At 42.6% G+C, this 25,561-nt stretch overlaps 1 protein-coding gene across 1 annotated transcript; it reads left to right on the top strand.

Annotated features, from left to right (window-relative positions):
- Positions 1-5,180: 5,180 nt before the first annotated feature.
- On the top strand, positions 5,181-25,208 carry LOC120533458 (gastrula zinc finger protein XlCGF7.1-like). The gene is made up of 3 exons (XM_039760369.1): positions 5,181-5,274; positions 14,066-14,523; positions 20,469-25,208. The coding sequence occupies exons 2-3, from the start codon at positions 14,103-14,105 to the stop codon at positions 20,999-21,001; spliced, it is 954 nt and encodes a 317-aa protein (XP_039616303.1). The 5' UTR covers positions 5,181-5,274; positions 14,066-14,102; the 3' UTR covers positions 21,002-25,208.
- The last annotated feature ends 353 nt before the right edge of the window (positions 25,209-25,561 follow it).

The following is a 25,561-nucleotide window of genomic DNA, read 5'->3' as shown; positions in this document are numbered from 1 at the left end:
GAAAGTACATCAAATCAGAAATCCAAAACGAGGCATTGGGGACAGCCTAGCTATTAGCTAAACAAACGGGCTCGATGGAGTGAATGGTCTCCTGCCGTTTGTCGAATTTCTTATGTTACAGCGTGTAGATTCGTCAAGGAAGAACGTGCACACTATTCTGTCATTTTCTTGTGAGAGTAATTTGTTTTAATTATAATTCTTTACATTTATGTAGCATTTTTTCACTACTCAAAGCACCTTTTCATAGTGAATGGGAAGCCACTTTAACCACCACTAATGTGTAGCATCCACCTGGATGATGTGGCGGCAGCCATTTTGGCTCCAGTATACTCACCACACATTAACTGGAAGATGGTGAAATGGTGAGATAATTAGCCAATTAGAGATGGGTGTGTTTAATGGAGTGGGGGTAGAATAGGCCATGGAGGGCAATTTAGCAGGTGTAAAAGCTAGGGGGCATCACTGAGCCCCAAACACAAACACACAAAACACCCTCAGGTTCAAAGCAAACATTTTTTATTACACAAATACTTTTGTAAAACAATTATATCAGGTTTATCCTTCTTTCTTTTTCTCTCTCCACACCTCCTACTCCTCCAATTGAGTGTTGCCTCTCCGAGCTATCCAAGTGGGCTCCTTTAATGCCAGACCCAGGAGCACTTCTGGTGATGTGCCATAGCCAGTTGGCTGCACTTCTGGGTCATAAGAAAACCAGGGAGATCTTTCCCCTGGCAGCACCCTCTACTACCACCAGGGACCCCTAGATGGCTGCACCTCTGGACTCCAACTCCCATGCAGCACTGCAGGACTCCAAAGTGGAATTCTGTATAATGGGCATTGCCACAGATTACAGTGGAGGATGAACTTCTCTCTGCTGTCCTCTCTTGCCGTTTCCTGTAACCTTCGGGCATCCCAATCAGGATGGGAATCATAAGGCGCCCCGGCTGGGTATTGCCCCCATTTTGTCCTTCCTTCCATTATGTAATGGCTCCACCTCTGTCCTAGGTGGGATGCCCAACTGTCCTCTGGGACATCAAGATACACTCCACTTTACGAAAGATGCCCAGGGATATTCAATGACCACAGAGTGTCAGGACCTCGATTTTACATCTCACCTGAAAGACGGTGCCATTTTTACCGCAGAGTGTCCCCATCACTGCACTGGCATTAGAATCCACATTCAGAGCACAGGGTAAGCACCCCCTGCTAGGCCTAACAAACACCATTTCCACTACCAACCCAGGCTTTTCTTAAATGGTCTCCCAGACCTGAACAGGTTTAGCTTCAGGTAGATGACCTCTTCTGAAATGCATGTGGCATGGCTGCCATAATCTACATTTGTGGACCTCATTCTTCTTCCCTGTGACCTCCACATTCCTTTCGCATCACTAACAGGGAATTTTCCTTAAACCTTGCAGGTTTTTCCCCCTACAAATTCACTGCTCTTCCATACAGCTCAGACGTGCCTTCAGTTACTCCTACAGGTCAGTTTTCTTTCTTTGGTTTTTCCTTCAGTTTAGCTTGCAGAGCACATCAGTCAGCTTCTCCCCCCTGCTATCACTTCAGATCTCTGGAGTGACCCTCCTGTAGTGAAATCTCTTACTCCACGTGTGCTCTGATTGCCCTCTGACTGCTCATTACAGATAGGCTGCTTGTTCTTTACCCCATCATCACCTGTCCACCACTGCAGGGCAAGATGCCATCATGGATGGCACCAGCATATTCCCACCCCAGACCCAGATGTGACACATTCTCTTTGGAATGGAATCACTAAGTCTAACTGGATCTAAATAGTAGGGAGTGAACCTTGGTTGGTGCGTGCTGAAGCAGAGTAAAGAAAACCCCAGAGCTGCTGGTCATGGACGGGCTTTATCTTCATCTGTTCCTTTCTCGCATTTGTCCCATTCCGATGGTGATTTCAGTTTTAAGTCGTGAAATGAATTCGATGTGCTGCCACTTTGAATTGCCAAACTTCATGTAAACCAATTCTAGAAAACCGACTTAACATTACAGCCTTTCTTTAGACTGAATCATTTGGAAGAGATGCACAACTCGTTAAAAAATAAAATAAATAAATAAAAAGTGATTTTCTTGTTTGAATATTACTTTAAAACAGGGCTCACCACCTCCAGTCCTGGAGGGCCGCAGTGGCTGCTGGTTTTCATTCTAACCCCTCTCATAAAGAGTGCCCTGTTTGTGCTGCTAATTAACTTCTTTTCCATTCTTTTTAATTGACTTGTTTTTTAAGATTTGTTCCCCTGAATTTCTTCGTCGTTCCTCTGAATTGCTCCATTTCTTTCCGTAAATGGCATCCAAACAGAAATGAAACGTGAAGTGAGGGAGCCAACAGAAGACAAACTAAGTCAGGGCCTCAAACTCCAACCAACTTCACTCCAACCAGTTGCTTAATCAGGGTTGTTAATTAAACCCGTTCTTTAATTCTGTGGTTTGTTGCTACTCTAATTGTGCAATAGCAGGCATCTCTGAAATTGTTGATTTTCACTTTTCTAACAGCACTGTTAAAATGTTTTGTGGACCTCAGCAGACTGACATTCTTGAGACCATCACCTTTCTTTGTTTTGAGATATTGTATGATGGACCCCAGTTGTTTTGGCTCATTTTGTATCTCATTATTGTTTGGCTGCTAATTAAGGAAAAAAGAAACAATTCAGAGGGTGAAGTCTTAAAGTGTAAGTCAATTAAAATGATTTCAAATGAAGTTCATTAGCAACATAAATAGGTCACTAATTAATAAGATGGTTAGAATGAAAACCTGCAGCCACTGCGGCCCTCCAGGACCAGATTTGGGGACCCCTGCTTTAAAACATTCATTCAAACTAAATGATTTAATTGAAACAAATGCACAGCCCTACTGTTACATATTAAACAATAAGGTAATTAGTGTTTTTTTTTTCAGATATCCTCAGCAGACTGTTACAGGGGCTTGAGAGATTTTTATCGATATATGTTGAAATTAATTGGATGACTTGGCAATGCATTATTATGTTTCCCATTGAGGAAAATGGTATGGAGTCTTCCTCCATATGAAAATTTCCTGACAGATGTTTTCAGGATCAGCATCTATTAGGATAACAAGAGATATAGTGGTGTGCAAAAGTATGGGCCCCCTTGCTTAAAATGTCTGCTACTGTGAATAGTGAAGTGAGCAGAAGATGCACGGATCACCATGAGGCATCAAGTTAAAGGTGACACATTTCTTTTCATCATTGTATGCCAGATTAGTGTTTTGTTTTTGTTTTGAACAATTGTACACTGAACCAAAGGAAAGGAGCCCCATGCAAAAGTTTGGGCACCCCCAAGATATTTGAAGTCTCAGATAACTTTTCCCAAGGTGGTCTCAGTCCTTCATTAGCCCAATAGGACTATGACTTGTTCACAGTCATTATTAGGAAGCCCTTGGTGATGCATGTACAGTATATCAGGGCGGGACTTGACTTTCAATGAGGTGCACCTCACTCTTTACATCAATTCAAAGAGTTCAGAGAACCATCCCATTTAAATTGATATTTATTTGTTTAGCGGACAGTTTTACCCAAAGGGATTTGGAAGTTAGGCCAACGTAATGGAATAACATCAGCCTAGTGATTGCTTTGAACAAGGGTGGCAGAACAGATTCTAAAAGTTTATCACTACAAGTGAAGAACCATAAAGCTAACACAACAAGAAAACATCAGTTAACAATATGAGAGAGATCCACAGAGCAAAAAACATTCATTAACAATTTGACTGACATTCACAGTTGTCAGTCACTTCTTAAACACATTGAAGAAGTCAGCAATTTGGCTGGTGGTCAGCAGCTCATTCCACCAACTAGGAGCTACACATGGATTGAGATTTGATACCATGCAGAGTTGGCATCATCAGACGTTGTTCATGGGCAGACCTGAGTGGGCTTCAGTCTTAAATGCACTTCCTCTTAATTTCCACCGGTGTCCTTGAGTATGTGGTTCACTCTTAAGTTGAACGAATTCAACTGGATCAATGGTATCAGTGCCATTGAGGACTTTGAAGACCTGGATTAGGTCCCCACACAGTCTCCTCTGCTCTATCACAGTAGGTAGGACATGTCAGTAAGTTCTGGGATGCAGGGCCACCTTAACATATGGGCACAATGGGCACTGGCCAGAGCAAAGGGGCCCAGGATATTTCTGATGCCTATGTATGTTTCTGTTTTGCCATCAAAAGAGGGGTCCCAGCGCATGTCTTTGACCAGGGGTTTACGATGCTGGTAAGATGGCCTTTGGTTGATCTTCTCTCCACGGCTTCAAGTGCTGCTATGTCTTTCTTTTAGGATGGTGACCAGAATTTCCCACAATACTTCAGATGTGGTCTCACTAGTGAATTATATAGTCCAGACATAACACCCCTTGATTTATGATCAAAAATATATTTGTATGTGCTTTCCAAGAACTATCGGTGTCTCCCAGTGACATCTATTCCATGTCAACACAATTTTTGCACAGGCTTGAGAAGCTGGATGAAAGAAAAGTAGTTGGCTTAAATCCAGCACAGCAGTTGCTTATAGTTTAGAATAAAAATGTCTGAATAGAGGAGTGAGAGGAAGCTTGCAATCAAAGCGGCTGGTGCAGGTGTTTCTGGGAGTTCTTAGGAGTCTGCGTGCCAGTGTTACCTCAAACGGTGTCGGCAGGAATTGGGCTATTTGAAGATGAGGACTTGATATTTCATCCCTTATCATATTTCTTACCATTTGCATTTATACTGTATGCATGGCTTTCCTTTTTCTGACTGGTGCCACTATACTTTCCAAGCAAAATTTTATGCAAATGGACGTTTCTAGTTTCTTTTCTCCTCTTGGAAGGCAAGTAAGGTTTACTTTGACTGACTGACGGTCCAATCGAACAAACTGTTGATTAGAAAAATAAGTTTTAGTTTTACTCGCTTATCTTATATCGGCTCTTGAATCATTACAAACTTTCAAGCAAGAGAAAGCTTTTTTTGTCTTAAATGTTCTCACGGATTACACTTTACAAATGATTTTTTTTTTTTAATCATCCTTTCATCGTTTGAAAGGAGAACTCGGCACTGAGACGGAAAAGACGAACGGCCGCGCGCAGCTTCGAATAAACCAAAGCGAGTGATGCGCGTGCACGTAAAAGGCGACACATGCAACGTGCCAAATGACGTCATCAAGTGCGACGAAAACAGACAGGAGTAAAGCGGAGGCGGTAGAAGAAACAGTGGGCTCTTGCCGTTGTTTGTGTCGGCTTTATCGTTATCATCTGGAGACAGAGGGTAAGTTATACGTGTTCGGATCCATCTCTTTATGGATGTGGGCTTTTTTATTTCGTTTTTGGTCAGTGGTACGGAACTTGAATAACGGCCAAGAGAAGCGTAAAGGACACTGATCGAGGGATATTTCTTTTGCATTGTGCAGTTCCTGAGGGGATAGGAAGTCGTCGGGTGTTTACAAGTGAGACAGGAGTGCAAACAAGTTTAGACAAAATCCCTTCACCGAGGGACAGACCGAAGGTGAGTGCACGGGGTCAGAGGACGACACTTCATGGATGTGAGAGTTTTCAGTAATGCACGCGACTTGAATAAGGGGCGAGCAGCGCGTTCGTGTCTATCAGCCCACCGCCGAGCTATGCTCGAGTGAATCCCCCCGTGACTTCCTCTTTGTTATTCAGCGGTGTTGTCGCTTCACCTCAAGTAATCGAGTCCCATCTCTTCTTTACATCGCCGCTGCCTCGTCCTCCTCCTGTTTGTTCCTTTCCGTTTATTCCTTCAGTCGTGTCCTTCTCGAATCATGGACTTCGCACACGAAGCTCTTTGATTTCTGCCTCCCTGTCTTTATTCAGTTCGTGTTGTGCAGTTCAAAGTGATTGTGGAAAAGAATCCCAATACGAGCTCAAGAAAGAATATATATTATATATAAGTGAGAGAAAATTCTAGTGCCATACTCTTACTCCTCCGTTAACTGTAGAAGCATAAATTGAATGTTAACTGACAAGAGTTTGGGCATCTGTGTGTCAGATGGTCTAAAAGCGCCTTAATCCCGTTTAGACGGCATATATGTATATACGAGGGGTGTTTAATAGTTTATCCATCCGACTATGAAAGTAAAATCTGATGGTCAATTTCGCCTCATTACTTTTCAGTGCAATCCCTCTTGACGTTCACACTCGCTCCATTTCCCTACTGTAATATAATCCGTTTGGAACTGAAGGATTCATCCCTGGTTCTCTATCCAACCTATCTCTTTGAAGTCATTATTGTTATGAAATCTGCATCCATGTAGCAATGTCTTTAGGTCTTCAAAAAAAGAAAATGGCCATTGAGGACCAGGGGCCTCATGTATAAACGGTACGTACGCACATAAATGTTGCGTACTCCCGTTTCCACGCTCGCATCACGATGTATAAAACCTAAACTTGCCGTAAAGCAGGCAGATGCGTGGTCCAGTCCCAACCTCTGGAAATGACCCTCGACCCTCTATTTCCCCGCAGCCAGGTGTTACGTGGGCGACTCCTTGGCCTGGTCCAGCCACTCGGTCCCCAACAATCAGCCGGATCACCCTCGGGGAAACGCGCCACATGGCCATAGCGCTGTAACTGACGCTCCTTAACAATGCAGGTAATGTGACTCATTCGGGACTTCATGAACAACCGATCATTCAACACAAAGTCAAACCAATGGTACCCATGGATTTTCCGGAGAGACAGTTTTAGTGTGAATTCTGCGTATGCCGTTTTGCATGAGGCCCCAGGTCTGGACTGTAAGGTGGATGGCTAAGCTCTCCAAAGTTACATTCCTTGTTAGCAGCCTTTGGTTTTTGGGACAGTGTGGTTTTGTAATGCAGCTGCACACCCATCGACAGTTTCCCATGATGTTTCTGTTTGAATTCATGTAATGAATTCGTTGTGGATGTGTAGGTTTCACCAGTGATGTTTGACTTGTGTGACGTGAATCCCAACATCAGAACAGCCCAGAAAGCTGTCACCATGGCTTTCTTGGGTGTTGGAGACCCCTCATGCTTCCGTTCAATCTACTCTTGTTTGGTGTCTGGGTCATAGTGGTGAATCCATGTTCCATCACCAGTAACATTCTATTAGAAAATGTTAGTGGAATTTTCTTGAAGAAGGCCCAAATTCTGATGACGTTCTTTCTGATCCGGTGTCAGTATGTAGGGAACTCTTTGGGAGCTGACCTTTGACATCATCAAATGAATCTGGATGATTGTGGAAACTGTGCCAGTTGAAATGCCTACTTCATATGCCATAACATTAAACTTAACTCTTAAATCTTCCACAGTCACGGCCTCCACTTTTTAGGGCATTTCCTGTGGAGATGCCTCCACTGGATGTCCCTGTGTGAAGGGTTCATCTTGTTGCCCACTGCCTCCTGACTCTGACTTGACCATGTGTGGTAGTGAGTGGGCTTCTTTTTAAACCAATGCTTCCGGTGTCATGTTGTATCTTTGTGGACAGCATACCCCCGGACACAGACAGACCGACACTAGAATGTCCAAAACACACTTCTTTATTAATTCTCACTGCACCACGATGCCTTCTTGTACCAACTCTTTTCTTTCTTTTCTATTTTGTCGTCTTTTATTGTCCTCCTGTCCCCTCCTCACAAGCTTCGTCTGCTTCCTCCCAACTCTGGCTCATCTACTAGAGGGAGGCGACCCCTTTTATCATGACCCGGATGAGCCCCAGGTGCTCCCCCTGACGTCACTTCCTGGTGTGGCGGGAGTTTCAGGAGAGCACCTGGAAGCACTCCGGGTGCCCCTGGAATTACTTCTGGCAGCACTTCCTGGTGTGGCGAAAGTGCTGCCATCCAGGATTCCCCAATTGTCTGGCCGCCCCCTGGCAGTGGCCACGTCCTTCCATAATGATGAGCGTCCCAGCTCCTTTCCTGTGGCCCCCAAATAGACTCAGGCGGCTGTCCTCTGGTGGCGGAGGAGAAGTATCGTCCAACTCGAGGACTGTCCAGGCGTCCCGGCCGGGCAGTGTCCCCGCTCATCTGTGACAGTCTTCCAGGAACCATAAAGAAAGTAGGGAGGAATGCACCCTCTAACATTACCCATGGAACCTGTCAGGGCTGCACTTTCGGACTCCCAAGCATCTCGACTGGGTTCCCATGTGAGGACCACTGCCACCTGTCATATTGGGGATTGAGCTGCTTCTGACTCTCCGCTATCTCCAGTCCTTCCATTAATTAACACTAACTGGATACAAAGTTATTCATTTGTTCCACCAGTCAATCTGTCTACATTGTCGTGCTGAATTTCTGCCTGGGCAATGGCGTCTTCTCTTTTCAGGCCAGGATGCCCGTACTCCTCCCACACTGTTTAACAATGAAACGGTGGAATGAGAGAATTTTTAAAACCGTTATTACCCAAACTCAATTCTTTTCTGTTTTTCCAGTAGCTGCTACTGTGCAGTACTGAATAAAAGTAAACTGCCTAAACACGCCTAAAGCACCAGAGTAGGCTTTGAAGCCACCCCTGAACAAAATAAAGTTTTACTACTTGGCCCACCTGCCAAGTTGTTCTGCCTGCCTAAGGTAAAGTCAACCCTGATGGAGGATCGCAGGAATCGTGGGGTAGAGGGGTCCTTTCATCGGATTGGCTGGCCCAGCGCTGTTTCAGCCATAGAATGGCCAAATGGGGGAGGCATTTTGATGGCTGAGGTCTCCAGGACTCTAAACAAATCCAAATCATATTATGGGATATCATCTACAGTTGAATTCTGCTCCATTCTTGTAAATATTTTATCTTTATACTGTATTGAGGATTTGTTCTGCGTATTGTATTGGCCCCCTTCTTTATGACACCCACTGCATGCCCAACCTACCTGGAAAGGGGTCTAAATTTGAACTGTCTTTCCTGAGGTTTCTTCCATTCCCCCCCCCCTAGGAGTTTTGCCTGTTGTCTTCTCAGAGAGTCAAGGCTTGGGGGGTTATCAAGAGGCAGGGCCTATTAAAGTCCATTGCAGCACTTCTTGTGTGATTTTGGGCTATCTATACTAATTAAAGGCAAAGCCCTCACTCACTCACTCACTCACTCACTCACTCACTGACTGACTGACTGACTGACTGACTGACTGACTCATCACTAATTCTCCAACTTCCTGTGTAGGTAGAAGGCTGAAATTTGGCAGGCTCATTCCTTATAGGTTACTTACAAAAGTTAAGCAGGTTTCATTTCGAAATTCTACGCATAATGGTCATAACTGAATCCTACTTGCGTACATGTATACGTCCATAGCCTGCAGCTCGGTCACCATGTGAGGTGGAGTTGCGTCCCCCACGCCTCTCACTTAATTGACTGCCTGCCCATATAAGGCCGTCCGTCAGCAGCAATCCAAGCTGTGAGAAAACACTAAAAAGGAGGCGTGTCAGACGTCGTGGTACATTTTCTGACGCAGCTAGACGGAAACAACTTTGTGACGCTGCCGCCAAATACTCACAGAAAAATCCGCAAGTTAATAGACACACTGTCGCTAAATACTCACAGGCAAATCCACAAGTTAATACCGGGAATGCCTGTTAAACATCTTAGATTCACGAGTAGCGATTTGGGTGGTGAGATGTCAATCGAGGTGATCACCATCGATCAAAGAACTGTCACTTACTGAGTGGTTTCCATGCCCGGAGATGGCACCTGCCTTTTCCATTCTCTTTGTTACATATTGCACGGCCATATCAGGCTCACTCTTGATATCCGGAGGAACATTGTGTCTTATGTATTGAATGACTGGGACAGGTTCAAGGTGTGGACTGATGACGGTACAGGAGATAATTAGACTACACAGGAGCACTAGAAGAGTGAAATGCTTAAGCCCTTCACCTATGGTTCTGCATGTGAGTTGATGGCTGCCGCTGAATTGTTCGGTTGTCGCTTTCAAGTGTACCGAAATGGCCAAATATTTTACACCTTTGGACAACCGCCAATGCCTTTTAAACATCTTAGATTCACAGGTGACGATTTCAGTAGTGGACACTTTGATGTTTATGAATGTTTAAACTCTCAAAAGCTGGATGTGAAGTTATTGATGAAACTGGTTGTATACTTACAGTGCTTGACAGATGCCGAATGTCTCTTCAACACAAGTCCTACAAATACTGTCGTAATTGAAACAAACCATGAAACTCAAACCAATTATGACAGCAGCAATCCAAGCTGTGAGAAAACAGTAAAAAGGAGGCTTGTCAGACATCGTGGTACATTTTCTGACGCAGCTAGATGAAAACAACTTTGTGACGCTGCCACCAAATACTCTCAGAAAAATCCACAAGTTAATAGACATGATGTCGCTAAATACTCGCAGGCAAATTCACAAGTTCATAGAGACACTGTTGCTAAATACTCACAGAAAAATCCACAAGTTAATAGACATGCTGTCGCTAAATACTCGCAGGCAAATCCACAAGTTAATACCGGGAATGCCTGTTAAACATCTTAGATTAACGATTCGCGATTTTGGTAGTGAACACTTCGATGAATGAAACCTGTTATCTTTACAATGATTGACAAACACGGGATGTAACTTGAACACAACACATCCTCCAAATACAAACCTGATTGAAAGTAATAATGATAATCAAATCCTTGATGACAGCAACACTCATATCAGTGACAAAACAATTACATTGACAATCATGTTACGTTATTTTTAAAATGTTTCCTTTTCTTTTTCATTACTTCTTTAACACGCTACTTCTCCGCTGCGAAGCGCGGGTATTTTGCTAGTACAAAAATAAATTGTACTTCTGACTTTGCTCTACCATCTTGTAAGCATAAAACCCTAGATGACAACATTACAGCATGCAACAAATTATCAGTAATTTAAATCAATTTGACAATGTGCAATGTTTTTAATTAAAGGTCCGGCACAAGAGCAATCGGCACCAGCTGCCCCCCAAGGCTGTGTGCTGAGTCTTCTGCTCTATACCCTGTTTACCTAGAACTGTGTGGCCTCACAGAACAACACCAGCACCATTCAATTTGCTGATGACACTACAATCATAGGGTTGATTACTGGGTGGGTGTGAGGTGGAGGCAGACTTTAAGACAGAGGAGGCAGGACTCGTGGCCTGGTGTCAGGAAAACATCTCCCTGAATAGATAGATAGATAGATAGATAGATACTTTATTAATCACATGGGGAAATTCACATAATCCAGCAGCAGCATATTAAATTAATACAGATAAAACCAAGGAGATGATTATCGACCCAAGGAAGAGGAAGCTGCAGTACACTCCCATTTACATCGGTGAGGCTGAGGCGGAGAGAGTAATAATCTTCAAATTCCTTGGAATCCACATCAGCAAGGACCTGAATTGGTCTTACAATACACAACAACTCAATAACCAAGCACACAAAAGACTGTTCTTTCTGAGGAAGTTGAAGAAATTTGGCATGCCAACCAAAATTCTCGCCAGTTTCCACAGGGGCACAATGGAGAGTGTTTTCACCTGCTCTATTATTGTATGGCACGGTAACTGCTCCTTGTAGGAAAAGAAGGCACTCCAGCGTGTAATTAAAACTGCACAGCACATCTGTGGGGCAACCTTCCCCTCCCTACAGGACATCTACACTAGTAGGGTCATCAGAAGGGCGTGCAACCTAATTAAAGACAATACTCCTCCTCAACACACGCTTTTCACGCTGCTTCCCTCAGGGAGGTGCTACAGGAGTGTGAAATCACACACCACAAGACTGACGCATAGTTTTTTTCCCCACAAGCAATCAGACTCCTCAACAATGCTAAAAGTTAAAGTCACAACTCATAGCCTCATAAATGGTACTGACTGCTGCGGTATTTCATCAGGCACCTTATTGTGTAATCTTGTAATTGTAATTGCTATTTGTTTTTCTACTTCTTTTGTCTTTCTGTCTTTGTATATTAAGGTGAGCAAGCAAAGTAAGAATTTCATTACATGGTTTTAACATGGGTTTTTACTGTGTATACAACACTAAACTTCTTGTATCTTAATTTGAATAGATTTATTATACACACATTCTGTATAGCAAACATTGTGTAAATATATACCAGGCGTCCAAATATTTTAGCACAAATTCAATCTGCCATTCAATCTACAAGCACAGGGGACAGCAGAGTACCTTGTTGAGGTGGTGGTGGTACAGATCACCGCCACAGAAAAACTAGAAAAGAGCAAAGTACAGATTAGTATGGGACTGCTGAACCCAGAGGAAAATGATTATTTAGAGGCCATATAGACTAGTAGAGATACATCCAAAATGTAACTACGAGAAAGCCATTTTAAAATAATGTGTTTTTTTTTTTTTTTAAATTATTCCACCATATTAGCCTGGCAAATTTCTATTGGTAAAGTCTTCCAAATTTTAGGTGCATAACAGCAAAATGGCCGCCTCACCACATCTTTTCAGGTTTGCTCTTGGAATTATCAGCAGACCCTCATTTGAAGATCTGAGGTTCCAACTTGGAGTGTAAGGGGACGGACATTCAGAAATATTGGACTGGGCGAGATTACTTAAGGCTTTGTAAACCATTAGTAGGATTTCAAAGTCTGTTCTAAATGACACGGGTAACCAGTGTAACAACGCTAAAACTGGTGTGACGTGCCCAGATTTTTTTTTCCTAGTTAAGGTTCTGGATGTTGCAATCTGCACTAACTGTAACCGATTGATGTCTTTCTTGGGTACTAAGATTGTCTTAACTTCAACTTCATGGCCTAGTAGTTTTTTTTTTTCCAGATTTCCACAACTCTTTGCATAAAGAAGTGCTTCCTGGCTTCAATCGTAAATGCATTTCCAGTGATGTCCTCATGTATGCAATTCACCCTTAAGCTGAAAGAATGTCGTTGAATCTCCTTTATCAATACATTTGAGGATTTAAATAGCTGGATGAGGTTCCCCAAGCTCAGACTAGACAGGCCTAACTCTTTGAGTCTTTCACAGTAGGACATGTCCTCGACCTCAGAGATGCACATGGTTGCTCTCCTCTGCATATCTGCTGTGCTATGCCTTCTTTTTTGTACAGTGGTGACCAGAACTGCACAAAATACTCCAAATGTCTTCTCACCAGTGCATCCCATAATCTAAGCATAACTTTCCTTGATTTATAGTCAACAGTTCTTGCAATGTAGCATAACATTTTATTAGCCTTTTTAAATTGCTTCTGCACGTTGTTTAGATGACGGAAACATTTCTGCATAAACCAACATTTGAAGTATGTAGCTCAAATTACTTTACACAATGTTAAAGGAAGTTGCAAGAAAAAAAAACGTTAACATATTAGAGATGGATAAGAATATGAATGAATACAAGACATATCAAAAATAGTCGATAAGAATTCATCAATATGCCCTCAGGTTTACATTACATCTAAAAGGTCAACCTGTAACCATTTTGAATGGATTTAGCCTTAGCTTAGAGAAGTCATCAGGTGGTCACCAACCTTCACAGAGCGTTTTAACCCTTGGCCACAGAACTTTTCATTTAGCAAGTCCGAAGTGGTGGTCAGTCACTGCCCCCCCCATGTCCTTTCTCCTAAACCAGAGGCAACAGAGGGCTCCTTCTCCCACTCCTCCCAATCTCCTGCTCTGATGGTTTTCTCTTGTGGCTTCTCACTGCAATTCTTGTCCGCAGACTTCACACCAACTGAGGTGTGTAGCGTGTGGCTGGGGCACAGACACTACTCGGCAAGCCAGAGTCTGGAGGAGTGGAGGAGAAAAAGAAAAGAATTGTGTTCTGTTTTGTAGTGCTGTGCTTTGGATTGTGCTAAATTTGTGGGAAACTGGGGAAGGGGGGACCCCTCTGTTTAGTCCAAATAGTGAATACTGCTGACCCACAACTGTGGGAGGAGGTCTTCTTGTTTCAGCCAGTTGGACCTTCACTCCACTTCCAAGTTTGTCTTTCACTTGATAATTGAACATGAAGAATGACACGTTTCTGTCACCGTGTTCCAGACCTGTGTTCTCTGAAATCTCAAACTTGACGTAAACCTTAACTAGAAGGGTTGTTGTAAAACTTACATGTCTTTAGATCTTAATAGTTCAGTTTCTGTGGACTTAAATTTTGTTCTTTCCACAGAGAGAAAGGAAAAGCTGCTCTTTACTGTAACGTCTAGATGGATGTGAAAGAAGAGACGTGTGAGGCTGACATAAGTTTCACGGAGCAGTGGGCTGTACGTGTTAAGGTGGAGGAGGAGGAGGAGGATGACAGTGGATGGGAGTCTGTCCACCTTAAACAGGAGAGGCTGTACATTAAAGAAGAAGACTGTGACCTGGGGTCAGTGGGCATTAAAGAAGAGGCGGAAGAGACGACCGTTAGCATTGAGACGCACAAATATGAACGTGTTGAGGAAGACGACCCTCCTGATGGGTGTGAAGATGGAGCAGTGGCCGGGTTTGTCTCATCTCAGGGCAGACGCTGTTCTTCCATCAAAGTTAAGTCTGAATCGTTACAGTCAGACACAAAAAGGACTGACGAGGTTCCATCTGTCAGAACTCTGGAAGATCAGACACCACCTACAAATAAGTCTGGAGAAAGTAAGTGTGAAGTAAATGTTAATATTGTAAGGTTCATGTGCTAACATTTTAAGCCTGTCTGTGGTAAAGAATGCTGGATGAAAGGATTGTTGAGCCCACTGGATCTCTCCGGATTTCTGTATCAAATCCTCCTAACAATGTGCTCTGATCTTCAAGTAAGCCTGGACAACAGGCTGACACAATTGTCCTAAAGTAATAAGACAAAGACCATTGTTAGTTCAATTTTCCCAATTAGATTATTCTTTTTGGTTTACTTCCTTTTTTACATTTTCTTTATTGTACCTTTTGTAAATTCTGTTTGGAGAGTATAAGAAGACGTCTTCTTCTGGCTGCTCCCATTATGGGTTGCCACAGCGTATCACCTTCTTCCATATCTTTCTGTCCTCATCATCTTGTTCTGTCACCCCCATCACCTGCATGTCCCCCTCACCACATCCATAAACCTTCTCTTAGGCCTTCATCTTTTCCTCTTCTCTGGCGCTCTATCCTTAGCATCCTTCTCCCAATATACCCAGCATCTTTCCTCTGCACATGAACAAACTAACATAATCTCGCCTCTCTGACTTTGTCGCCCAACTGTCCAATCTGAGCTGACTCTCTAATGTTCTCATTTCCAATCCTGTCCGTCCTCGTCAACCCAATGCAAATCTTAACATCTTTAACCTTGCCACCTCCAGCTCTGTCTCCTCTTTTTTTAGTCAGTGCCACCATCTCCAACCTATATAACATAGCTGGTCTCTCAGCTGCTGATACCCGTCTGTCACAAATTATTCCTGACACTCTTCTCCACCCACTCCACCCTGGCTGAACTCTCTTTTTCACCTTCACCAACTCCTCCCTGCATCCTCACCATTCCACTGACCTCCCTCTCATTTACACACATGTATTCTGTCTTGTTCCTACTGACCTTCATTCCTCTCCTCTCTAGATATCTCAGCCTCTCCAGGGTCTCCTCAACCTGCTCCCTACTATCGCTACAGGTCACAATGTCATCAGCAAACCTCATAGTCCATGGGGACTCCTGTCTAATATCGTCTGTCAACCTGTCCATCACCATTGCAAATGAGAAAGGGCTCGGAGCCAATCGCTGATGTAATCTCACCTCCACGTTGAATGCATCCGTCACTCCTAGCACAGACCTCACCACGGTCACACTTCCCTCATCCATATCCTGTACAACTCTTACTTACTTCTCTGCCACTCCTGACTAACTCATACAATACCACAACGCCTCTTGAGGCACCCTGTCATGTGGTTTCTCCAGGACCACAAAGACGCAATGCAACTCCTTCTGGCCTTCTCTATATTTTTCAATGGTTTACTTAGCCCTTATTAACTTCTATCTAATCATTTGAATAACTATAACTGTAAATTGGTGCTTGGTATATTGGAGTGCTCTTCATGATTTCAATCCCGCCTGTCACACAAACTCATGCTGACCTGCGCCCAAGGAGTGTGCCCTGTCTACGTTTTCTTGTTGATCTAGCTCAGGGCGACACCAGACGTGAGCCGTTAAATTTAAGAGACATGAAAATGAACCCGCCCTGCCAGTCGGCATCTCTTACACACTGTCTTCATGTGCACTGGCGTAGCAAAGAATTGTGGCATTGTGCAAAGCACTAGGGCTTACGAGCTTATGGGGCCCACTCGGAGCCGTGTAGATTTTTAAAAAAACTGTTAACGTAACTAAAACGGCGGTTTCACTTTCTCAATGCAGTGGCTTCAGCGTTCAATGTCTTGTTACCATGAACTCTGACCTCGATGTATGTTCCTGCTGATCTTCTCATTGAACGCTATACTGTTGCACCAACATTTCACCGGCGTGAAGCTGAACTGTTGCTGATACTGTCGATCACTGTGCACCGTCGTCTACGTTCAGTGACGTTTGCATGGCTTACATGTTACTGCTGACTACACCAATGATTGTTGCTGCATGTGAACGATCAAAACCCATCAAAAACAACCTCCAAAGCACCCTGTAGCAAGACAGACTTAGTGGCTCGGCTGTACTTTCATTCAAAAACGAGTGTGTCAGACAACTTGATGTGCCAAACATTGTTGAGAGTTTTGCGCAACAGAAGGCACGCAAGCAAGCATTTTATGGTACCCGCTGTGGTAAACCCTTAACGGGAGCAGCTAAAAGAAGAAGAAGTGATATTCTAAGTCTCATGATTTGTGACTTCTCAGTCAGTTCCATTTTTGTAGGAGGAGGAGGTTAGGAGCAGGCACTGATGCAGTGCATTGCCGCACCCATCACACGACAAACCAACTCAGGATCCAGATTAGGACCCGAGTGCAACCATGCAATGGGTGACACCTCAGCACCACTAGTTCATTTTTGTATGCTTTAACAGTTGCTTTACTGTGCATTAGTGTCACTGCTGTGAGGATTTGTGAGCGTCGCCACTTTATGATGTCCCTTTTCGCAGAACTTGCGTATAACAGGTCGATTGTGTAGTACTGTAGTATCCTGTCAGCCGGTGTTACAAATTGAAATGGCTTCATTTTATATCGCAAGACAGTTTGTACTTTCTAGCTTAGGTTTCATTTTAATCATCTTCTTTCCTTCACAAAGTTGTCTTGGAAAAGTAATTTTGCATATATTTATGTGTTACTACTGCTACTACCCACACCTCCTACACTCCATTTCCACAGTTTATTTTTGCTAGCACACAGCGGCTGTAGTAAAGCGATTTAAAAACTTATTACAAATTTCATGGTTGTCACCAGTGTGTGATCTGATAGCGATGTGGTCGCGGATGCCGCTGCCCAGCCCGCCCCTAGCATCTAGTTGCGAATAAGTTACTAACAGTTATGCTAGACAGGAGGGGCCCACCACAAGGCACTGCATGGGGGACATCTACGACACTGCTCATGTGCGTCGGGAAGTGTCGGAAATACAAGTTTCCCAGTAAGAATTTCACACAAACGCCCTTCATTTGTGGTAGCTCCCATTGAGACAATATGGAAATCATCTTTATTACCTTCATTCATTTTCATGCATCTCTGATTTATCCTATCCAATCAATACATAAAATATGAATTGTCCCAGTGGAAAATGTTTGGCATCTGCGGCTTACTTGGAGCAAACCGATAAACACTTCATGTGTTGGCTTTGCAGCTACCTTTCCTAAGGTTGGCGTATTAGGGTGGTTGATGTGCTCCACCGACCCTTAACACTAGAATCCCTGAAGCCTACGAAAATGCTTGTAATCCCGGCTCACCTTAAATTTCTTTACACCTCTCTGTCAGCGTCTTTTGTGTTGTAAATATGTCGATCAGCACAATTAGCAAGCAGCCTGCTATCCCATCACCCCACCAACGGAGCTCAGCTTGGACAAAACGTTCTCCCAGCTCAAGTCTGTTGATCTCGATGTGAGGTGCCTGGAGTTGTAGAGGGTAGATAATATATCGTTATTTGGAACGAGTGCATTTCATGTATGTTCCATGTCTACAAAGATCTGGGTAAGTGTAGGATGACAGGAAACGCGAAAAATGCAAGAAATGTGGAACACATACCTAAAGCAGAAACTTTTTCCATGTTATACTAATAATGACGTGAAGTCCAAATATCAAATAAACACGTGCACTTTTATTCAAGAATATAATCAAAGGAGGGAAAAAATCAGTTTACATGTTGTTGTCGGTGAGTTACAAACCCAAGCTCAAATGTCCATCGACAGAAAGTTAATACATATTCTTGAGTGGTGCAGAGGTCTGAGCTCCTGCCTTATAATAAAAAGGTTGCCGGTTCAAGACTGGGCGTTCTGCGTTTTGAGTAGTGAGCTGCTATTATTATTGTTATTAATATTGGTATATAATATAATAACATTTGATTTGAGTCTGTAACACCCGGTGTTAAATTTTGGCTACTTGTGAAAGTTAGCGCTTTATTTTTATTATTCAATTTTATTCTCTCACTGACGTTCACATGGTACAACGAACTTGCCTCTCCCTCTCTGAGTTGATGGCATTTATCTTCATTCTTTTCAGAAGAGCAGTGGTGTAGCTGATGCCTGCTCAGAACTATTTGCTGCACTGGCAATCACAGATATGATGTCCCCTGATGGCTGTCAGACTGGACAAAGGCAGGACCATAACAACAGACAGCTTCTTCACAGCGCTTTCGCTGGCTAATAGACTGATGCACTCTGCTTGGCACCATAAAGTAAAATGGGAATTCCATCTACAGCTAAAGTCACTTCGGTACGCGAGCAATTTGCCACACTAGCGTTTAGATCTGACGGTGCCATGCTGATCCACTGTGGTGACCCTTAACTGGAGCAGTAAAAAGAAGAAGTGATGACAGAAACTGAAGAGTATCATTTGCACACTACAATCTATTTTGTATGCAATTTACAAAAAACAACAACAACAACAACATTTATTTATATAGCACATTTTCATACAAGTCAGGTAGCTCAAAGTGCTTTACATACAGTAAATGAGCAGGACAGAGATTCACAAGATCAATCTTGACAATCTAAGAATCAAAACCAAATCGTTTTAACAAAAAATAATGGTTAATATAAAACCTTTTAGTATTTTTACTCAGGCCTAGTGGAGACACTGCTCTATTTAGATGATGATGATGCCTTTAAATTTACAGATCGGACTCCATTGTATTCCTACCTACAAGCCTGTTATCAGAGGGCAGCAGCTCTCTTATTATCCAAGCCAGAAGTTCTTGTGTATGTTAGGGAGGTTTTGGTAAAATAAGAAGTAAATCTTATTAGTCTCATAATAACAGAAATAAAATTCACAATTGCAAAACTCACTAAAAGGAAAATTCCTGGAAAATTAATTTTGAAGGAATTAATGGCTCATGGCTAGTAATTTATTTTTTAATTCTAATTTATTTGTACAGTAAAAAGAAATAAGATGAATGGATGCAGTTGCCACATCCACGGAAACCAAGAGAGGACTTGCAATATCGTTATTTTTTATAATTGTTTCCTCGAGATAATGGGCTCATTTTATTGAGATCTCGATAAAGCAAAAGATCTTGTTTTCTCGAAATTATGAAATAATTGTATCTAACGTTTAATGTTTAGCCTATTGAAGCCATGTCCTGTTTGAAATGGCAGGAGAGCAGAACTGTATTGTATTTGCTTGTTCAAGGGCTGACACAGGCTGAAATATTTTTATACCTTAGTTTAGAAAATAATAACGTTAGTGTTCATCAATTAAGAAGACAGTTAGCAAGGCTTCAGCTGTATAAGCATCGCAGTCTAAACGAGCCTGATGCCAGGAGCAAAGGTTAAGTTTCGTTTTGGGTTGGTAAGGCCAGCAGAGGACTCTTTCCCTACATTTTTTTTTTTTGTGCGAGTCTCCCAATGTCTCAGTGCAGTGTTGGGACACTTTGCCATGAAAATGACGCAGCCCTTTGGATGAGATGTAAAACTGAGGTCCTGGCTCTCTATCGTCATGAAAGTTCTCCTGGGCATCCTTCACATAAAAAGTAGGGTGTATCCCAATGTCCTGGCTAAATTGCCCACCATGGCCTAGTCATTCTGGACCACTAATCAACCCTGGTCTCTGATTGGCTAACTTTGTCACAACTTCACCACCTAACAGCTAACATGTGGTGAGCGTACTGTGCAAAAATGGCTGCAGCCGCATCATGCAGGTGCATACTGCACATTAGTTGTGGTTGAAATGGCTTCCCACTCACTACATAAAGTGCTTTGAGTAGTGAAAAAAGTTTTATATAAATGTAAAAATGTTTTGTTTTTTTTCTAGTGATTATGTTAACATGATGAGTATTTGTAATAAAGAAAGTAAAATTAACATCTTGAGGGTCTGTCCACGTCTGTTGCAAATCCTTATGCTTGTAAAAGGTTGTCCATAACTTCACCCAGCATTAATTTAATGTTATGAATTATTGTCAATAATAGGACACTGAATTAAAAAAATAATGTTTTGTTTTTCTTTTTAAACTTCAGAAATCAAACCTCACTGCTGTTCTGAATGTGGCAAACAGTTCAGTCACCGGTGCACTCTTCTGAGACACATTCGAATTCACACCGGAGAGAAGCTTTATTCCTGTTTTGAATGTGGTAGAGAGTTTCTACAAAGAAGCCATCTTGAGAGCCACATAAGAATCCACACCGGAGAGAAGCCATATTGCTGCTTTGAATGTGGCCGGGAGTTTTCGGAAAGAAGCCATCTACAAAGCCACACAAAAATTCACACGGGAGAGAAACCGTATTGCTGCTTGCAGTGTGGCAAACAATTCTGTCGCCGGAGTCATCTCTGGAGACACATTAAGATTCACACGGGCGAGAAGCCGTATTCCTGTTCCGAATGCGGCAAGAAGTTTTTGACAATGAGCAACCTTCGGAGCCACACAAGAATTCACACCGGAGAGAAGCCATATTGCTGTTCTGAATGTGGCAAGCGGTTTGCGCATCTGAACAGTCTTAAGATGCACTCTTCAGTCCATATAGGAGAGAAGGAGGAAATTCTGAAGGAGTAAGTAGTTTGGTGAAGAAGGAAGAAATGGAGGAATGAATGAATGAGATTTAACCCTCTGAACTACTCGGATCTTGATGAGTACCTTCACATGAGGGGCTTCATTGTGCAAGATCTACACCAAACCTCATAAAGGCAAAACTACCCTTCTAGTATGAAAAGGACCCACAAAAAATCAATTATTCAGACTGCACATTTCTCAAGATGAAAAGATGGCCACCTTCTTTCTTGGCACTTGGGAAGCTAATGGTGATAGCAGGAGTGCAAGACCTGCAATGTGGTGGAAGTCCAGATGGACAGTGTTGCTGGCAACATCACCGTGGAACTGATCAGACCACGAAAGCACAACTTGAGCAAGAAATTGAGAGGGCTGGACACAGTCCAGTGGTCACTTGAATATAAAGAGGAGACCACATCCTGCTACTTTTTATATGTTAAATCCAACTAGAGGATATGCCTTGATGGCTTGTATGAAATTGTAATCTTCAAAAGGCATCCCTATACTCCAAATTAAGCAAGGGGATTAATGTAAAGCAAAGATCACTAATTGAATTAAATAGAGAAAGTAGATAAGTTAAAAGCAACACAAATCTGCAACAAACAGAAAGAGATGAATCAATGCAGGAAAAAAAAAAATCAACACCCAGAAGCAATGAGAGAACACCAGCCAAAGGTCTTGGATGAAGGGGGGACCTCCTTATGGTGTGGCATGTTTGTGAAAGGAATAAAACAAGTAAAGAGAATGCCCTTCTAAACCGCAGAAAAGACCCCATCGGTAGAGGACATGAAATCCAGGAAATTAAAGAAGATCTTCTGGATCTCATCGATCTGGACAACTACACAGTAATTATGAGAAGAGAGAAGTTATTTAAACTATCATTAACAATACCATACAAAAAACTGTAGCTAAGGTCAACAAGACCATAACGGAAATAAAGCAAAGACAACCATAGATGGTAGGACATAGCAAGAGACAACGGGATCAGAACTGGGCAGCATAGCCCATCACGTCTACTGTACCAGTGCAGAGGAAAGTCAAAGTAAGGAGAAATTGACAACTCTGCAGTCCACCATGGATGAAATAATCGATGAAGGGATATGTCGTAGTCAAAGCTAGAGGGAAGTTGTGAAATGGCACCTTCATATAACAACTGGTGTCCCATATGAAGAGTTGAATTTCACGGAGGACAATTACAAATTCAGAATCCTAGCAGAAGTTTGGAGGTTAAGATGCATGCAGAGCAAGAGTATTCAGGGGTAATCGGAAAAATGTTGTACACGATGTTGGGTGGGGTACCCTTGAAGTACCTACACCACCAGATGATAAGAGATTTACATATTTTAAAGAACACAACCATAAAGAAGCAGACTGGTTAAACAAACTACAGACAGACCTAAGATAGAAGGAACTTTAAGAAATGGAGTGGCCCGAGGTGGCAATCGGTGAACAAGAAACCACTGCTAACTGGTAAACACTCAAATTAGACGGCCTAACCAACTTTTGACCCAAACATTTCGTAGCAGTGCATCAGGATGTGGCTGAATATGGCAATGTGTTTGTGAAACATCTGCAGTTGACGCCACAGAGGCTGACCACAGGAGAGACATCTCTGCTTCCAACATCAGAGCAAACCAAAACACCAAAGGATTACCATCCCATAACTTACTTGTCCACCGCATACAAGCTCTTCAGAGCAGTAGAACTTATCTTCTGAATCACAATTAACATAATGGCAAGAGAACAGAAGGGGAAACAAGTAAAGGTCATATGGCACAAAGGTCCAGCGGTTATTAAGAAACATAATTATGGAGTACTTCAAGATGGACCAACATCTGAGCATGGCATGGATAGAATTAAAAAATAAACAAACAACCCTGCGACTCCACCATGACAAGGACCAGATCAAATCATAAATACAAAAGTAAAAGGAGCAACATTCCACGTTGACTTCTGATCACCATTCTTGTGCATAGAACTAAACCCACAAAGCACCCTCAACTTCTGCTCAACCCTAGATCTCGAAATTAACTGAACCCTCAAACGTTTCTCTCGCAAGTTTCTTATGGATGAGTCGAAGCTGCACAGCACCCTAGGAGAATAACTGCACTTGGTAAAACAATTTTTACTTGCTGGTAGTCCTTGCCTTGACATTCAGTTTTAAAATTGTAGACTGGCTTGGAAGCGAATCCCACAAACTGCACACCAACACAAGAAAACTGTTGCATGCACTAGAGATCAACATTAGAGATTTTACATCCTGAAATCTGAAGAAAGTTTTGGCCTGTGGGAAACGGATTACATATTCAGATCAACACTCACAGTGGACCTGACCTGATGCACTCTAAAAGATTGAAACGTATGGAAAGTTTTAACCATCAAACAAAAAATGTTGAGAAATTCGAGGCATACCAGACATTCTCCTGCCCTGTGTGCACTTGGTCAGTAGGACTCGCTAGGCAGCCGAAGTGACAATTTCTTAAATTGGACCAACAGAAAAGACAATTGGCAAGACCTCAGATGCAGTTAATAGGGCCTGGCAGCAGACGTCAATCGTGAGGCCGCTGCCAGACCCTTCTAAATACGGTGGAAAGTGTGCTGCCCTCCTGCTACAGCCCTGTATTGAAGTACCCTGGTGTGTGTGTGTGTATCCTGTTGATATCATTATTGTAAAGGGAGGAATGCCATTGTTCTATATACGTGACAACCTGAATTTTGCACCTATAAACCTTGCACAATCGTTTTGTTTGCTTAACTTCTTCTCCTGCTACTCCAGTTTTCCTCCTTCAAATTCTTAAAAAAAAAAAAAGTGCATATAATATTAATGCATGTTAGACATGAAATTAAAAATTACATACTTGAAATTAACTGAATAAAATTTAGCATTCGGCCACAAATGTAAACTGTGCTCTCTTTCTGGGAGACGTTTTTGGTGCTGTGGCTAAAGAGTGTAGGACACAATTGGCAGTCGTCCATGGGTCCAAAGACAACTTCATGCTCTTAACCATCTGGTTACCAATCTCACCCGCCATTGTGTCCATCCCCTCCAATTGGGGCTTAACGTCATGACGCTGGCCACATGTCACGCCCCCTTTCCCAGAATTCTCCTCCTAGCGAGTTCCCAACTAGCATGCAGACATGCCGTCTCCCTCTCTCGTAATAACCGATGTCCTGGGTCCATTAACACTTGCGACTTTCCATCAAATGAGCAAACCTTCTGTTTACCCGCAGTGTCCACGTGGCACAGTTCACTCACACCCGTGTGTCTGCTAAGTTGTCATCTTACTAGAGCCCCTTGCTCCTGTACTTCCTCCTCTACCCAAAGGTAAACACTTCTCTTCATAGCTATTTAAACATTTAAGAAAGATGACTATAAATAGGCAATATATAAAAAATGCATTATTATTATTAAATAATTATTTTCATTCTCTCGTTGCTGCCCTGTGACATCGCCCATCACAGCCTGCAAAATTCTCTTTCTGGCGGCACCCAGTTGATGGGTTGGTTTTTCCATCTTAAACAGTATCTGTGGGAAAGAGAGTAGAAATTTTATTTAGTGGACGTTTACGAAAACCAAGAACGGGTTGGCCTGCACTTATTAGTTTTTAAAGTTTTCTGCTTAGTGATGGCCTGTCTTCTGCATCCAAATTAAGATCTGAGCAGCTTAATTGCTGCCTGCATCAGGAGATTCCGATTCATGACTGCCGCATTAGACTGCTTGTGAAGGATCGACCGTACCGTGGCGCTATACGTTACGCGGAGTGCACGGTTCCATTTTTATTTACATGGTTGTGTGTTTTCTTTCCATTTGAGCAAATGACTCTAGTCGCAGAACTTCACTCCATTGAGGAGGTTGTTGCTTTACATTATACGTCAGTGAAATGCCTCGTTACACTATGGTTAAGATTAGGGTTGGGGGAGGAGTTATCTGACTCAAGTCGAGTAAACCAGGTGACAAAAACCTGCAATCCAATTGGCTACTGAATCTCAGAGCTGTGGACCCTTCTCCATTTGTGTAGTGTTTAATTTCACACTGTTTTATTGCACCCCCTTTCTTTTTCATTCTTATTTTTTTTAAATATCGTTCTTGTAAACCATTCCCTGGTTAGAATGTCACAATTGAGCTTGTATTTATATCTGTACTGTATATGAAATGGAGAAATTATTATCTTACCTGAAATGTTTAAACTTTATTAAACCCATCCGTCTTGCACATTTTTGTCCATGCGCCTTAACTTTGAAGACCTACTGTTGGCAGAGGCTCAGTGTTCCGGATGAACTCTTCTAATGGTAAGTTCAGTGGATTAACAGCTGCCTTTATGTGTTTTGTGTTTTAACCGAAGCAGCATCACACGTCAGCCTTGGGGTAGTTTGACCTGATCTCAAGTGTTTCGACAACTAAATGTGAACGAGGTGGTGCATTAACAGTGAGATTTTATTAAGCGCGTTAGCAACGTGCTGTGGTAGGCCGAGCTCCAGAAGAGGCGCTCTTGAATTTTTGATGCCCACTTTTTTGGTGGTGTTTGTTTTATTTTATGATCTGTTATTTCACGACGTTGTATTTTC

The sequence above is a fragment of the Polypterus senegalus genome, chromosome 8 (assembly GCF_016835505.1).
Source record: "Polypterus senegalus isolate Bchr_013 chromosome 8, ASM1683550v1, whole genome shotgun sequence".
Lineage (NCBI taxonomy): Eukaryota > Metazoa > Chordata > Cladistia > Polypteriformes > Polypteridae > Polypterus > Polypterus senegalus.
The sequence above is the reverse complement of the archived record's forward strand: the minus strand, read 5'-3'. Positions and strand labels throughout refer to the sequence as shown.

Excerpts from the sequence above, each read along its gene's own strand:
- LOC120533458 (XM_039760369.1), top strand. The coding sequence starts at position 14,103 with ATGGATGTGAAAGAAGAGACGTGTGAGGCTGACATAAGTTTCACGGAG. Across the intron at positions 14,524-20,468 it reads TACAAATAAGTCTGGAGAAA|AAATCAAACCTCACTGCTGT; the intron begins GTAAGTGTGAAG and ends TTTAAACTTCAG.